This window comes from Neoarius graeffei, chromosome 21 (assembly GCF_027579695.1).
Source record: "Neoarius graeffei isolate fNeoGra1 chromosome 21, fNeoGra1.pri, whole genome shotgun sequence".
Lineage (NCBI taxonomy): Eukaryota > Metazoa > Chordata > Actinopteri > Siluriformes > Ariidae > Neoarius > Neoarius graeffei.
In genome coordinates, this window is record NC_083589.1 from 18,442,381 (window position 1) to 18,460,354 (window position 17,974).

Here is a 17,974-nt window from a genome sequence, read left to right on the forward strand (position 1 = left end):
ACACCCTGGAAAAGTCTCCAGGTTATCGCAGGACTGACACAGAAACAAACAACCATTCACACACCTACAGTCAATTTAGAGCCACCAATGTCTAACCTGCATGTCTTTGGACTTTGGGGGAAACCGGAGCACCCACAGGAAACCCAAGCAGACACAGGGAGAATATGCAAACTCCACACAGAAAAGCCATCGCCAACCGCTGGGCTTGAACCCAGGACCTTCTTGCTGTGAAGCGTAGTGCTAACCACTACACCACCGTGCCACCTGGGAGCCAAGCAATGTAACATTAAATAGTCAAGTCAAGTCAAGTTTATTTGTATAGCGCTTTTAACAATAAACATTGTCGCAAAGTGGCTTTACAGAATTTTAACGACTTAAAACATGAGCTAATTTTATCCCTAATCTATCCCCAATGAGCAAGCCTGTGGCGACGGTGGCAAGGAAAAACTCCCTCAGACGACATGAGGAAGAAACCTCGAGAGGAACCAGACTCAAAAGGGAACCCATCCTCATTTGGGCAACAACAGACAGCCTGACTATAATATTAACCGTTTTAACATGAGGACAGTTAATAATTTTACTGTGATGATGATGAAGAAACAATTAACAACTAGTCACACTTGGATCAAAAGTGAAATATCAATTAAAATGTCAATCAAATAAAGCAAAAGATAACTGCATTAAGTGCAAGAATTCAAACAACATTCTAATGGACTGTTTTGCTATAAATATATGTAGCACAGAAAATATTTTACTCCTAACACTATGATCACATGAGATAAAGAATGAAGATTTGCGAAGAACTAACCAAGACATGCAGTCAATATGCCTCATTTATCAAGCCTCACCTTGTTTAATTGGTCATGAAAAGAATCTTTAGAAATTGCTTTATGCTGGTCAGACTTGTAATGAATCCACAGCCTATACTGGGGAATTCACCCTGAGTGAGACACCAGTTCATTGCAGGGTAAAATGCACACAAGGCACAGTCACACAATCATCCACACCTATGGGTTATTTAGCTTTTAGCCAGTCCACCTACATGCATGTTTTTGGAAAGTGGGTGGAAACTGGAGATCCCGGACAAAACCCATGCAAACACATGGAGAACTTCACACAGACAGTAACCTGAGCTCAGGCTCTAACCAGGACCCTGGAGCTGTACCACTGCTGTCAGGTTTATATCACACGTCCTTAAATTCGGAAAAAATTAGGCCAGTCATTCAGTTAAAGCAAAACTACATTGGTGGTGGTGGTGTGTAAGTCAGTTCTGTTTGTCATGACATCTTTTAATGCTATGCAACACTTAAGAGCCAGGACTAAGTGACTGATAAGTGACTGATTTGGTATGTCTCAAGCTGCTACCCAACCCCTAGTGTGCTGTGTGACGGATTCTTCCTAGATACATCAAGTTTCCTCTCGACAAGTCTTCCTGCTTTTCCAACTTGGTAATGGGGACGGAGCACTGGTGTCCATGAAAGAGTTCAGTCAAAGACACATCCAACAATTAAATGGAATAGCAGTTTTCATGTCCTTAGTGTCCATAATCACCAAGAAAGATACCCCCCCCCCCCAATTTTCATTCATCTCACTTAATTCATCTTCTTTATAAATTCTCATTTTCAGCTGCTGATTTGCTGCTAAGTAATATATATTTTATTGGCATAGACATGTCTACCTCTATGTCTGAGAAAAGCCTTTTCTTTTATTTCATTTTGTTCTCATTTTGTGCTTTCAGCTCACTGTAAGATTTACTTTTTATGGAGTTTTGTGGGCATTGCTAAATACAAATCAGCTATGTTATGCACATACTTGGTACTTTGCATGTGATTGGCATTGATCATACTCAGCATACTCGTGAGTACAAAGACAATTTGTGTTACTGTAATTTTTGTAAATCTGAAGGAAATTTTTGTTAGTTAACCTATGAAAAAAACACCATACAACTTTACTAAAAGACTGATACATGAAGCGTGATATTCAGAAAAGAAAGAAATGAGTATGGATTCATCATATATTAACTGTTGTTGATTTACTGTTGAGAGTGTTTTGTCACATTTTATTATTTTATAGATAGATATTTTGCTTCTGTATTCTTCTATTATTGCCGCTGATGCAAACTGATTATAAACAGTATATTTAGTTTGCTAATTTTATAAAGCATTGTTTACTTCATAACCTTTCACCTAAGGCCTATAAGTGGTAAAAGCTAGTCCTTAAAAGGTCATGTTGCTTTTGATTTTTTATTTATTTTTTTGTTCCTTTTCTTGATCATTTGTAACACAGTTTTCAATTTTTGTTAAGGCTGTAACATATGGAGTTTCAAAATATACCGTTAGACTCACAACCTGTGTGTGCTAAACAGGGGGAGTAAAGCAAAGGCAGTAGAGCAGGTCTGGGGAAGGTCCAATGGACGTACTCGGTGAAAATGAGGCCCTGCAGCAGTTTTTTGATGGTGAGACCGACATAATGTCACAGTGTCATTTTCTGTTAAATATTACAGCTAACATTTCTCTGTACAAGACACTGACTGATGGTTTTGAGGTAATTACACCAAATAGATCTTTCTTTAATATCTTTTTGAACGCTGCTAAAATGTTTGCAGAAATGTGTGCATTACTTTTCTTGTGTAATTGACAACAATCCCTGGTTTTGCTTCACCAGCTGTTTACTCAATCTGTTATAAAGTATGTTGTAAGAATTCAAATGAGCAAATTTGATTTTTGGATTCCGTATGAATCAAGTTATAGTGGAGCAATCACCTTGTCCTGAACCCTAACCTTGAACTTCTAGCCATCTTGAGTCACTAACATTTTTAATGAACATTCTTCAAGTGTGTATGTTTTCCATAAGTCTACACAAAACACACAAACTACACAGTCTTAGTTAATATTTTCCCTTTTTTCCAATATGCTTTTTATCTTTAGATACATAAGTGGTGCACTTTTTAACTTTTGTCCTGCTCCAAAGCTGAAATGGGATTGAATGAAACAAACAAACAAACAAACAAACAAACAAACAAGCAAGCAAACAAACAAGCAAACAAACCTCCCCACAAGCTGTTATATGGCACAGTTTTATAGGAGTAGTTGATCAAGGTGCATCTAGTCAAAGAATCCTGGGAGTGTCAGCTCTTGGGAGATCCTGGGAGTGACCTTGCTTCCTGTATGTTAACTTATTCTGCTAGCTGTAGATGTGCTCAGGTATTACTATAATTAACATACACCATTTTGACTCACTGAGAAAGCATTGTACAGCTTTCCAGACTTTGTTGCATACATGGTGACTGACTGAGGTGTGAATAAGTGTGTGTGTTGGTGGTACCCATTGATAATGTGTACTGGCATCCCATCCAGGATGTATTCCCACTTCACGCTCAGTGTCCTCAGGATGGGCTCTGGATCTACTGTCACACTGACCAGAATAAAGCAGCTACTGAAGATATATACATAAACAAATTGTTCATGCATATTGTTGTGGAGAAACATACTGTAGCAACTGATACTGTATTCTTGGTGTAGTTGCAACATACGGTCATACGTTCAAGGCCATACTTTCAATGTCCATAATTCACAGAGCTATTAAGTCTATTAAGTCAGAGCTATTAAGTCAAGGCAATAACTGCAGCAATAATATATAGTCGGTGTGGGGAAGCAGTGATTCACTGCTTAGACAGAGATTAGGAAATTGTGTAAGCTTCCTTGGTTTGGGATTTTACCTTACTGGGATTTTACCTAATTATGTTACTATATGTTAGCTTTAATTTTCAAACAGAAATGTGTAATGTAACAGCACACAGTGCATTTTAATGTTTTGCATTTAAAGCTGATATGTACTGTATGCATGATGTTACACAGAACCTGAACCGCAAGGCTATACAGTATACTATGTAAGTGTTTCTCATGGGAGCCTCTGTATGTTGTATGGGAGTTTTCCTGAAGGATAAGCAGGATGATGAGAGTTATATTGAATGGGAAGCTCTGTAGACATGTTTTGTGATTTACAGGGCAGGATGTCAGTGGTGTATTGGACAATGCGGCAGTCGACACCAGCATTCTAGAGCAATATCTGAGCAATGACATTGACCCCACTTTGTGAGTACTAAGTACTGTTATTCAAAATTAAAACAAAACAAAACTGAAATAAAAAATCATACTACTTTGACATACTACTTTATTAATACTACTTAACCCTCAAGAAAATGCTGTAAATATGTTAACATACCCAGACTATGTTAACAATTGGTTGAATCATTAGAATGAATCTGTAGAATCTGCTTTTCCAATCACTGAGTATGCTTAATGTCAAGGTCATGTTCCTGTTATGTAACTTATCAAGAGTGTAATGTACTGTATATTACTGATTATACCACAGTGTTGTTCTTTTCTCAGTTTCTTTTTGTTGTGTAAAAGAGAGGTTGGTGAGGTTGGAACAACTGTTCATAACTGTTATATAACAGAAACTAACCTGTCTTGTGGATGTTCCACAACATGATAGGTAAATAAAAATAGATCAAATGTTGGTACAACATGTTAATCTTTAGTTAAAAATAAGTAAGTAAGTAAGTAAGTAAGTAAGTAAGTGAATAAATAAGCAAGTGTTGTCCAATTGTTGTGGTATAAATAGAATAAAACACATTTGGATTTACATCCAATGCAGTAAATCTGTTTTGCATTGGGCTTCATAATACTACTACATCTTTGATTATTCCCCCATAATAACACATCACCAAGTTTTATTCCTCACCTATGGTATAGTCCAGGGTTCTTTAATTTTATCCACAAAGGACTAGTGTGTGTGCAGCCAACCTGGTCTTTGTGGATAAGATCGAAGTTTGCTGGTTTTGAAGTGAGAGAAAAATATGGAGTAGGGGTCAAATTCAAGGAAACAAAAAAAAAGAGAAACACCACTGAGTCATTAGAGAAGTGGCTTGATATACTGTGTAAATATTGTTGATATTTTCACTGTATCTTTTAAACATTTACTTTTACAGTATGTTACCCGAATCACCTCCAGATTCAGGTTCAGAACCTTGTTCACCTCCACAAATTTCAGGTAACAACCAGAAGCAGGATACACATGTATGCATGATCAGTCAAAAACTTTTCCGTTTTGCACTTTGTATGAAACTGCAATATTCTAGAAATTGGTGCACATTCATCAAAAGAAAAAGAAAACTTGCTACACTATCTCTAACAAAACCATAGGATGTCTTTGCACAACTCTGAGACATGCTTTGTCATGCCACCACTCTATTTTTTCCTCCAGATGTCCACTTTGGCTCTGACTCATCCACTGAACATCTGGGTCCTGGCCTGCACATACCAAAAGGACAGACTCCTGCTCATTTCTGTCATCTTAAAGCAACACTGTCCCCTCAGTATTATTTAGGAAACTCCATGAAGCAAATAAAGACCAAATCACCTGCTACAGCTCAGATTGTATGTGATTCCTCCTTACACAATTCATACAGTAGCCCAGCTGAGAGCAGTATTCAGACCTCCATGCTACCAGTACAGCATCCTATAGATGCAATCAGAGACTATACAGAAGCTGCCACTTCCAACACATCCACATGCCTTTTACCTCATGGTGTATGTGTGGATCCGTACATGGCCTCCAAACCCAGCCTGAACACAGGGTAAGGAATGGTTCCATGTTGTGGTATTTGAACACAGTGTTTAGAAAGTTTGTGAATTTCTGAAAAGTGGAATTGTTATCTGATTCTATTAAATAGTATGAAAATACCCAGGTAGAGTGAAAAAGTGCAGATAATCACAGGTTTTGTTGACATATCAATTTTTATTTCCCCCCCAGACTTTTCATCTCATCTCATCTCATCTCATCTCATTATCTGTAGCCTCTTTATCCTGTTCTACAGGGTCGCAGGCAAGCTGGAGCCTATCCCAGCTGACTACGGGCGAAAGGCGGGGTACACCCTGGACAAGTCGCCAGGTCATCACAGGGCCGACACATAGACACAGACAACCATTCACATTCACACCTACGGTCAATTTAGAGTCACCAGTTAACCTAACCTGCATGTCTTTGGACTGTGGGGGAAACCGGAGCACCCGGAGGAAACCCACGCGGGCACAGGGAGAACATGCAAACTCCGCACAGAAAGGCCATCGCCGGCCACAGGGCTCGAACCCGGACCTTCTTGCTGTGAGGCAACAGCGCTAACCACTACACCACCGTGCCACCCCAGACTTTTAAAGTCTCAAATTATTTAAAACAGATGGATTGAAACCAGTGGTGGCTCCTCTGTAGGGACAAGTGGAGGCAAATTTTAATCTTCTTAAAGTCATCATTCACAACTCCATACATTTTAACTTCCATTGGATCACCTCTTTTGAGTGACTAAAGATTTAAAAACAAATTTTACAATTTGACAGATACAGTATAAGTAGTAGATATTCCACTGATTCTTCATGCTCTCCTTTTGAGATGTTGCACAATCATGGGGGCAGCATGTTTACTGAGTACAATAGAGTTATTATTGCATGAAATAGACAAAAATGCCAATAAGAGACACTTATTGGGGCAGGAATCACACTGCCTCATGCTTGGGGCAGGAGCATCAGGCAGGATAATTATCCTGCATTCCATTTATCTCATAAGTTTGAAGTCGGAGTAATACGTGGTATTTTACACAAACAAACCTCGTAGGAATGTGTCCACAGAAAGATGTTAGACAGTTCTGTGTGTCCAACTGATTGAATGAGACACAAATAAGACAGAAGTGCTAATAAGCAGTATGTTACTACAGATTCCAATACTGTTGATGGCCAGAGCAGCCATCTTGGATTTTGAAGTCGGGGTTAGTGAGTTTATGAGTCAGAAATCCAACTTCTGTCTTCCAGTTGACATTTCTGACTGGGAACTCTGAAATATTGACTTCCCAGTACAAATGGAATGCACCATTAATGACAGGGTTGCAAGGATTGTGGCAAATTGGCCTTAATTAAAAATCCTCTACAACCACCAAGATCTTATTTTATAGCAAATAAATAACTGGAATTAAATCTAATAAATGTAATAAAGTGTAAGTGCAGACGTGTCTTTGAGTATAGAACTATTTGTACTGTAAGATATGTTACAAAGATTGAGAGAGGGAAAGTGGGATAATGTCTCTGCATCAGAAATGTGAGTGCACTACAGAAAGTACAAGAAGAAAGATTTTGTTTAATTTTCAGTTGGACACACAGAACATTATATTTCAGGCATTTAGCAGATGCTCTTATCCAGAGCAACGTACAACATACCCAGAGCAGCCTGGGGAGCAGTTGGGGTTAGGTGCCTTGTTCAAGGGCACTTCAGCCATTTCTGTTGGTCCAGTGAATCAAACTAGCAACCTTTTGGTTCCAAAGCTGCTTCTCTAACCATTAGGCCATGGTTTCCTCAGGCAAAGGCTGAGAAAAAGAAGAAAAATGTGTCTTCCTTTTCCTATTAATTTTTTAGCTAGTTTTAGGTCTTCTGTATGGTTTTTGAGATCCAGTTGGGATGAAAATGTTGCTGAAACCTGGCAACACTGGTTACTGATATAAGCTCTTCTGTGTGCACCTCAATGGGAAACACACCTACTGTATTGAACAATGAGCTGCTAGACTGTATGCTGCATTACTAATACTGAATCACCAAACACTCTGGGCACGAGCTGCTCATTGAAACCACACATATGAATTTCATAAAGGATTACTACCTCACTTGACTTCCTCGTTATCTCTAATTCTTTTGACAGACAAATATTACCTGAAAAGAATAAGAGAAAGCGGTCAAACTCTTTGGATGTAAACACAGATGACAGCCAATGGAGAGACCCAGTTTGGACCAAGCCTTCATTTTGTGGGTGTTAAATGTATTAAATGATGAACACCATTATCACTATCAGCTTATAGTATATAATAAGAACAATAATAATAATAAGAACAAAAGTTGAAGCTTAAGCTGAAGTCTAACCATTTCTCTGTGTCATCTTCTGTTCACAGGTCCTGACAGGGGTATGTGTGAAATGTCAGGCTATGATGGTGATGTCCATGCATCAAGTCCAGCAATGACATACCAGCTACTGAAATGGGACCGATATCAACCAAATCAGTGGAGCAGCCTCTATAACAGCAGCTACCAAACTCTGTAAGCCTTTTTCAGGCACATTCACAATATTGTGCACAAATTTATTTTATTCTGTTAAAAAGAAGTAAAACAAAAATATGTTTTTAATTCAAAAGGATGTTTTTTTTTCTTCATCCGAGTCTCTGGAACTTACTTTCACAATCACATTATACAAGATTTGACTGACTGCATGATTTTAGAAACAAGCATATCTGGAATTATTGTTGAATCTGCAGTGGTATACTGTTTCTTCCTCCTGCTGTATTATTTAAAGTGCAAAAAGTATTCCCGATAGCTGTTAATGTCAGTAAAAATGCATATATAGTCGAGGCCAAAGGTTCACATGCTGTACACCTTTGCTAAAGCCATTCAAAGTCAATTTTTCACAACTCCACACATTTCATGTTACCATATGATGCATTTCCTGTGTTAAGTCAATTCAGGAAGACATAGGAATTTTTTCTTATTCCTCCTGACAGAACTGTTGTAACTCAGTCAGGTTTGTAGGCCTTGCTGCTCAGAATCCTTTGGGATTCAGGGCTTTGTGTTGGCTCACTTTGTTGCCTTTAAGCCATTTTTTTTACACATTTGTAGACATATTAAGATAATTGTCCTGCTGGAAGATCCAGTTGTAACCAAGTTTTAAATTTCTGTCTAAGTTTTAATCCTCCTTCCCATCCTCCAAGTGTACCAGTCCCTTTTCCAGCAAAAAATCCCCCACAACATGATGCTACCACCCCAGTGTTTCACAGCTGGGATAGTGTTCTTTGGCTTAAAAGCCTCACTCTTTTTCCTCCATACATAGCACTGATCATGATGGCCAAAGTTACATTTTTGTTTCAACTGACCAGAGACCACTCCTCCAAAAGCCTGGTGATCAACTGCAAACTTCAGTCTAGGTTTTTTTTTTTTAATGCTCATCTTGGTATAAGGGCTTCTTCCTTGCATGACATAAATTTTAAGCCATCGTGATGTAGGACTTAATTGGGGTGATTAGTGGTGGATGAACATACCTATATATCCAACTCCACCAGTTCCTTTGTTGTTGTCTTGGGCTTCAGTTGAATCTTTCAGACTATCTTTCATCCCTTGGAATTAATTTGTAAATGTTTAACTACACTCCAATTCTGATATAGTGAATTAAAGCTGAAATAAACGTCTTTATTGTCTTGATTGTTTTAAAATTACCTGTCATGTGAACAAAGTAGTTGACTGTTGATGATAACTAATTTGCCAAAAGAAATGTCTGCCAGCATAAAATGTGTGCAGATATGAAAAACTGAGAATATCTTAATAGCCTTGGTATATTTAAACTTTTGGCCACAACTGTACATCTCTTTCTGTGGAAAATTATTCCTGTAGTCCCAAAAGTTAAGTAGCGCTCATTTTAGTTGCCACAGTTAACTGAATATGATGTTTTTCCTATTGATCGTGCATTTCACAGCCCTCCACCGGGTTACCATGTGGACACAGATAAAGGTTTCAGTTACTCGACAGCTGATGAGGCATTTGTGTGCCAGAAGAAAAACCACTTCCAAGTGACAGTACATATTGGGATGGCTGGAGACCCCAAATATGTGAAGATACCAGCAGGTCCTATGCCTGTAGATGGCTTCCAAGTGAAAATCTTCGGAATCAAGGTTCATGCCTAATACTTATTTCTCTGTGAAAATAAATTTCTGGGGTTACTCCAATGAAAGTAAATGCTTTTTTTTTAAATGTGCTAGTTTAATCCTTTCAATTGAATTAACTTTCCTTTCAGCTTGAGGCTCAGAACCATCACATCACCATCGAGCAGTCACAGTCAGACCGCAGCAAAAAACCTTTCCTGCCAGTCCAGTAAATGTTCATTTTCTGGCTTCTCTACTAACATGATTTACAATGTCTAAGTGTGTCATGTTTTTTATTTAGACATTTGATGAGTTCATACCTTTTTTCAGAGTAGACTTGCCTGGAAATAAAATCACCAAGATTACGCTTGGAAGATTACACTTTGGTGAAACCACTGCTAATAACATGAGGAAGAAAGGCAAACCCAATCCTGACCAGAGGTGACACAGGAAATGAACTGAGTGCTAGACTGGGTTTTGTGTTGGAGAGGTAATGTTATCTGTGGTGATTGTGACATTTTTTTATTGATCAGGTACTTCCTACTGGTTGTCGGACTTTATGCTACAGTCAAAGACAAGAGTTACCTGCTGGTTGCAAACATATCTGAGAGAATCATTGTCAGGGTAAGTTTTACATAAAGTGAACAAATGATTAGTCAGGGCAAAACCACACTCGAACCTAAAACTGTAAATACATTTTAAAACAGAAGGTAATTGATTATTGTACATTGCTGTGTTATTATTGCCAAAATAATCCCATTAAATGACAAAAGATTAGACAGTTAGAGTACAAGTATTTGATTATTCATTTTGGGAGGCTCACACACACACACACACACACACACACACACACACACACACACACACACACACACACACACACAGTGGTGCTTGAAAGTTTGTGAACCCTTTAGAATTTTCTATATTTCTGCATAAATATGACAGAAAACATCATCAGATTTTCACACAAGTCCTAAAAGTAGATAAAGAGAACCCAGTTAAACAAACAAGACAAAAATATTATACTTGGTCATTTATTTATTGAGGAAAATGATCCAATATTACTTATCTGTGAGTGGCAAAAGTATGTGAACCTCTAGGATTAGCAGTTCATTTGAAAGTGAAATTAGAGTCAGGTGTTTTCAATCAATGGGATGACAATCAGGTGTGAGTGGGCACCCTGTTTTATTTAAAGAACAGGGATCTATCAAAGTCTGATCTTCACAACACGTTTGTGGAAGTGCATCATGGCACGAACAAAGGAGATTTCTGAGGACCTCAGAAAAGCGTTGTTGATACTCACCAGGCTGGAAAAGGTTACAAAACCATCTCTAAGGCGTTTGGACTCCACCAATCCACAGTCAGACAGATTGTGTACAAATGGAGGAAATTCAAGACCATTGTTACCCTCCCCAGGAGTGGTCGACCAACAAAGATCACTCCAAGAGCAAGGCGTGTAATAGTCAACGAGGTCACAAAGGACCCCAGGGTAACTTCTAAGCAACTGAAGGCCTCTCTTACATTGGCTAATGCTAATGTTCATGAGTCCACCATCAGGAGAACACTGAACAACAATGGTGTGCATGGCAGGGTTGCAAGGAGAAAGCCACTGCTCTCCAAAAAGAACATTGCTGCTCGTCTGCAGTTTGCTTAAGATCACATGGACAAGCCAGAAGGCTATTGGAAAAATGTTTTGTGGATGGATGAAAACAATATAGAACTTTTTGGTTTAAATGAGAAGCATTATGTTTGGAAAAGGAAAACACTGCATTCCAGCATCAGAACCTTATCCCATCTGTGAAACATGGTGGTGATAGTATCATGGTTTGGGCCTGTTTTGCTGCATCTGGGCCAGGACGGCTTGCCATCATTGATGAAACAATGAATTCTGAACTATACCAGCGAATTCTAAAGGAAAATGTCAGGACATCTGTCCATGAACTGAATCTCAAGGAAAGGTGGGTCATGCAGCAAGACAATGACCCTAAGCACACAAATCGTTCTACCAAAGAATGGTAAAAGAAGAATAAAGTTAATGCTTTGGAATGGCCAAGTCAAAGTCCTGACCTTAATCCAATCGAAATGTTGTGGAAGCAGACCCGTTGCAACAAGGTAGGCAGACTTGGCAATTGCCTAGGGCCCCAGCCCTCGAAGGGCCCCCGCTGCCGAATGACTGGCTATATATTCAATAGCAATGACAACTTTTTGAGCGTGGCAGCGCAGCACCTAATGACACTTGTTGAAATATCCTAGTTCCGGGGGGGGGGGCCACCTAATGCACAACAGCGCCTCCCTACATGCTTTGGCTGAAAAGTGCAATGACAGTCTGTTGTCAACCCCTCAATGCCCATATCCGTCCAGTCAAGTGGTTGCAGAGCTCCGCGGCAAAAAAACCTCAAAATCAAATATGAAGCGAAATTACCCCTCAGGGAGCCAGAAGAGAAAGAAGAAAAGGGAAGAGGAAGACAGAAAAAAACAAGACACTGGTAAGTGAGAATGTACACACTCATTAATACCAAGCGGGTCGACAAGCAAATTTGGTAGCTAGCTTATGTTAATGGTAGTTATCTTGTAGACAGTGTTTATAACAGTGATGTAAACATTGTCATGCACAACAGGCTTACAAACTTGCAAGGACTGGCCCGCAAGCAGCAGTTTTAGACATTTGGCCCATGATTCTAGTTGTGTATTCTTAAATTTTTATGTGTTTTTCTATTCCTTTTGCACTTTTCTGTGTGTGCTGGTTCTTATTAAGATTCTTATTCATGTTTGTAATCATTTAATCACCATTTTAAGTTATTTCTACTTGTGTATATACTGTAAATATTTAGTGTTGTGTTATTTGCACATTTTATATTACTTTGTCTTATTTTCATATTTGATTTTTATATATATATATATATATATGTGTGTGTGTGTGTGTGTGTGTGTGTGTGTGTATTTTGTCTATTCTTGTGTTTAATTGGGTTTGATAATTATTTATAATAATGTAAAGAGTTCATTTATTAAGTAAAAATCGTAAGAATGATTACAATATGTGTGATGTTTATTTATTAAGTCTTCAGTGGGTAGGCGGCCATAAGGCCTTTCGTCGAGGGGGGGGATAATTATGGGCCCCAGATCCCCCTTTGCCTAGGGCCCCCAAATAGCTTGAAACAGGCCTGTGTGGAAGGACCTGAAGCGAGCAGTTCATGTGAGGAAACCCACCAACATCCCAGAGTTGAAGCTGTTTTGTACAGAAGAATGGGCTAAAATTCCTCTAAGCTGGTGTGCAGGACTGATCAACAGTTACCGGGAACATTTAATTGCAGTTATTGCTGCACAAGGAGATCAGACAGATACTGAAAGCAAAGTTTCACATACTTTTGCTATTCACAGATATGTAATATTGGATCATTTCCCTCAATAAATAAATGACCAAGTGTAATATTTTTTGTCTCATTTGTTTAACTGGGTTCTCTTTATCTACAATTAGGACTTGTGTGAAAATCTGATGATGTTTTAGGTCATATTTATGGAGAAATATAGAAAATTCTAAAGGGTTCACAAACTTTCAAGCACCACTGTTAGTTGCCAGTGGCTAGTGTTACTGTGATTGATAGGGGAGAGAGAGTAAAACTTCCCTCCCATCCAGACAGCATGGCCAATTTTGCTCCCTTGTCTCCTGAGTCATGGATAAAATTCATAATAAATTGTATCTTATTTCAGTTACTTAAAAATATAATCAATAATCATTGAAACTCACAAAATCCTTTTTTTGCCAAGTATGTTGATAAAATAAGGAAGTCATGTGACAGACCATGAATTAGTTTTTCTTGTACTTTTTAAACACGTATTTCTCCTTGTTATTCTCAGGTCAAAATGATGTGAATGAGAGTCATTGTAATATAAATATGATTTTAGCAATTGTATTTAAGACTTAAAATAAACAAACATTTTCATTTCATTGGGTTTTATTAGTGAAGCTCCTCAAAATGCACATGGAGCAGAGTCCCGTACTTAGGAGAATATGGTAATGCATCGACCTGATTTTTGATGGCTTTTGTGACCCTATGCTGTCTGTACACACAAATGACAAATGTGTACCACCACAGGGAACCCGACTATAAGTGCTAGGCCATATATCTCATAAACACTTGACCACCAGACAACGAAATTTGTATCTTTATTTCCATAAGATAGATGGGTTTTTAATCCAGCAGTTATTTTTAATTTGCTTTTTAAAAAATAATGTGGGATTATTTACCAACACATTTTATGGAAAATATTGATGAGTTTCATGTAAAATGAGTTGAAACAGTTTTAGTAGTCCATGAACTTGTTGGACAGTTACTGTAGCAGTTTTTGTCATGTGAGGGTGATAGACGGATGTAAGTGCAGGAATAGTTTTATTGAAAGCATGCTAGCAAATAGATCCAAAACATAAACAAAAGCAGTCAAAAAACAGGCAGTGGTTGAGTGAGGCACCGACGAGATATCAGAGGTAATACAATACTCACAATCCAAAAACATAAACAAGGTCAAAACCAGAAAAGTGATGCAAAATACAAGGCTTTCGCAAAGTCTGTGTGTTACTGAGAGTCTTTATATGTATGCACTGTGATTGCATTCTAATCAGGAACAGGTCATTAGTCCTAATGATGTGCGCACACTTTGCAGTTTGCGGCTACACACAACGCGCGTGGATGTGAAAGATGTAAGCAAACAACTGTTTGACATATCAAGTTTGATATTAGATGGTAACTATATAGTAATGATGTAAAGTGAAAGCACTGGTTCACTGCTGTCCACCAGGCACCCAGCAGAGTCACACCATAACAAACGTTGTGGTGTTGTATCTGGCGCATGCATGCGTTATCAAAGAAAGGAATAAACATGTATTTGTAACTGCAATGTGTTTCTCATTATTGGTATCACTGTCACATGACATTGCAGCAATTTACTGATGTGAAATACACAACACTACACAATTCGATGGTTTATATACTATAATATTATTTTTCTATTCAGGTTGATTTTTTGCCCTTGCAAATATTTTGTTCATACATTCATCAGGAGCACCAAATTTAGGCAGTAACTAAATATCTATATTAGACCAGTTAGAGCCAAATGACAAAGTAGTAAACTAACACAATGTTTCGGTATTAAAACACTGTAACAGTGTTATTCAGATTACAACTACATAAATGTTGGGATTAACATTCATATCACAGTGACGTTTATTCTCCTAAGGCCTCGAACCCAGGGCAGTTTGAGAATGACAGCGAGGTGCTCTGGGTAAAAGGACAGATTCCAGACTCAGTGGTGTGCCAGGGACTGGTGGGGATCAACACCGATGCCCCAGATGAGGCACTGGTGGTTTGCGGAAATGCCAAGATAATGGGCACAATCATGCACCCCTCAGATATCAGAGTGAAGGAGAATGTCAAAGAGGTGAATATCTCACATACACCACATGCTTTCGATTGCTTTTCTGTCCAGATCATTTACCTGGCAGTTTTTTTACAAAAATAAAATGCATCTGGAGGTGGGACTGTCTCCCTCATTAATCTCATGGCTGATTCTGATGCTTTAAGGTGGATTCAACTGAACAGCTGAGAAGAATAGCCCAGATGAGAATTGTTGAATATAACTACAAGCCCGAGTTTGCATCAAAGATGGGCATTGATCAGGTGCATGAAACAGGTGTGTGCAGCCTTAAACATTATAGCATACAGGCCATTGGGCAGAGTAGGATGTTTACAGGTATGTTTTACATGAAATTATATTTGATTGTGGCCATCCAATGTGATCAGACATCACTATTCAAATGAAGTGTGTTCATTTCTCAAAACTAAGAGATACACAACCACTGAGATTTTAACACGAATTTCAGTGAAGATGCACAAATGCTAATAAATTATTATTTTACACTTGGAGCCTCAGTTCAGGTGGCTTGAAATACTTTTAAACTTTTATAGGCAGGCGATATACACAATCTAAGAACACAATCTATGACTCAGGTGCAGTATGAAAATCCATGTTCAGAATGTTTGATAACAAATAATTTTGTATCAATACCAGTAATCACAGCAATCCAGGCACAAAAGATAATCTGATCATCTCAGTCTAAACAGCAGAGCATGATAATGACATTAGCAAGGTACACAGCTCAGAACCAACACAAGACACATGACTTTGGCAAGGCTTCACAGTTAATGAAAGTTCATGAGCAGTTTATACAGAGGAGAACCAGGAAGTGACCCAGAAGTGACCTGGGTGAGAATGGCAGAGGTTGCACTATAATTCCAGAGAGTTGATGAGGAGAAGAACTGACCCATGTCCTTCTTACACATGAACATTCAGTTAAACAAGCTCCTTAATGATACTTAGTTATAGTTATATTACTTTAATTCTCTGCTTGTTTTAATTATCGGTAAAAAGATATAGCTTTACCAATAAAGTTACAGCATTGAAACAATATGAGAATTTAGCAAATTACACATTACTTCAGCATGACTGTTTCAGGATTATTTTAACTGTGTAGACAGAAAACATATAACAACTTTCATTTATTCATAGTTTATTAATAATTGATATGAACTATATTAATGATGTGTGAAATGTATGTTTAAGCTGGTTGCTAGTTGGAATAGTAGATAAAAAGCAGGATTAACATCATGATCTTGAACAATGTATCATTAGATTCTGACTGTAAAGGGGATATTTTTGTGTCTTTGTCAGGCATTATAGCACAAGAGGTGAGGGAGCTGCTTCCTACAGCAGTGAGAGAAGTAGGAGATGTTGCTTACTCTGATGGACAGAAAATCCACAACTTCCTCATGGTGGACAAAGTCAGTACACGTGCCCCATAGTTTTACAGAGATGCCAACAGGCAAAGAGAAAAAGTGAATCTCTGTTGAAAAACATGAGAATATATTGCATTTACTGATGAGGTCCAAGCAAAAGTAAGAAAACAATGAAATAATGAGGCAAAGATTCTCTTAAAAAATTAGCATCTCTTCCATTATTTTTACTGACCAAAGAGAACAACTGGTTTTTATTGGCACCCAAATGACAGAAGCTCATGAATTTTCATATTAAACATCACATCACATTGATGTTGGCTTTCAGTGCATTGGCTTTTTCTGTGGGGCAGTTCCCATATCATTGGAGCAAGGAGTCAAAAATGTAAATTTTATGGCTTAAACCATACAGTTGCTGTCAGAAGTTTACATACACTGACATGAATGTCATCACAGACATTAATCTCATGGTTCAGGCCAAGGCCAAGGCCAAGGCCTCTTACCTTCCTGTTAGTGATGATGATTGACTGGTAGCTTCTCTGTCCACAACACAAAAAGGGTTTATTTGACACTCATTGGATTGATCAACACACAGTACAACTGGAAAGTCCAAGGAGCTCAGTGCAGATCTGAGAAAGAGGATCATAGATTTACACACTCAGGAATGTCTCTTGGAGACATTTCAAAACAACTGCAGATTCCAGGATCATCAGTTTGAACAACTGTACTGAAGTACAAGTTTTTGGGAGGTATAGCCACTTTGCCGGAAGAAAACCCAAACTGTCAGCTGAGAGGAAATTGTTTCAGATGGTCACTGTGTCATGTCCATGTATGCACACAGCAGCATGCCTCGAACTTTTTTTCTTTTTTTTTCATTTCCGTTTCTGGTTGAGAGTATGTCATGCGTGTTCTGGCTGCCGCTTCTCACCAGAGCTTTTTTATTTTATTTTTATTTTCTTTCTTTTTCTATTTTCATTTATTTATTTATTTTTTCTGTGTGTTTGTGTAGTTTGATGTTTGTTTGAGTGTTTTGTCCGCCGGTTGTGGTATAGCTCCAGACCCAGTTTTGGGCGTCGGTTCCCTCCAGGCCTTGGTGGTTCACTGTGGGTGATGCCTGTGCTCCCAGCTATGGACTGCAGTGAGCCTGTTGCTCATTTTATATCGTGGTTGTCCAGCGCTCTGTGCTTTAATGCTTGGCGTGATGTTCCGAGCGATGTTGCTCGGTGGCATCGCAGCGGCTGTGCAGGCGGTTTGGGACACACCAGCGCTCTGCATGGCGGAGCTTCTGTGCTCACTTTGTGGATCCATGGCGTGGTGTTGAGCGATGTTGCTGACGGCGTCACGGCAGCGGTGCTGGAGATGTGGGACTCGTTTTCGTGCACCTTTTCATGGGACCGTGGCTGCTACACCACGGAATTACATCCTGACCCCTACTCGGTGGACTTTTTACTTTTTATTATTATT

At 38.7% G+C, this 17,974-nt stretch overlaps 1 protein-coding gene across 1 annotated transcript in view; it reads left to right on the forward strand.

Annotated features, from left to right (window-relative positions):
* The first annotated feature begins 2,409 nt into the window (after positions 1 to 2,409).
* Positions 2,410 to 17,974, forward strand: part of LOC132870033 (myelin regulatory factor-like protein) — a 41,680-nt gene continuing 26,115 nt past the window's right edge. Inside the window, exons 1-13 of the mRNA XM_060903575.1 lie at positions 2,410 to 2,455; positions 4,007 to 4,094; positions 4,994 to 5,055; positions 5,269 to 5,641; positions 7,745 to 7,848; positions 7,992 to 8,136; positions 9,560 to 9,755; positions 9,878 to 9,954; positions 10,056 to 10,166; positions 10,259 to 10,349; positions 14,958 to 15,158; positions 15,302 to 15,410; positions 16,449 to 16,558. Coding sequence (XP_060759558.1) covers positions 2,410 to 2,455; positions 4,007 to 4,094; positions 4,994 to 5,055; positions 5,269 to 5,641; positions 7,745 to 7,848; positions 7,992 to 8,136; positions 9,560 to 9,755; positions 9,878 to 9,954; positions 10,056 to 10,166; positions 10,259 to 10,349; positions 14,958 to 15,158; positions 15,302 to 15,410; positions 16,449 to 16,558 — 1,713 coding nt within the window. The remainder of the gene's footprint in view (positions 2,456 to 4,006; positions 4,095 to 4,993; positions 5,056 to 5,268; positions 5,642 to 7,744; positions 7,849 to 7,991; positions 8,137 to 9,559; positions 9,756 to 9,877; positions 9,955 to 10,055; positions 10,167 to 10,258; positions 10,350 to 14,957; positions 15,159 to 15,301; positions 15,411 to 16,448; positions 16,559 to 17,974) is intronic.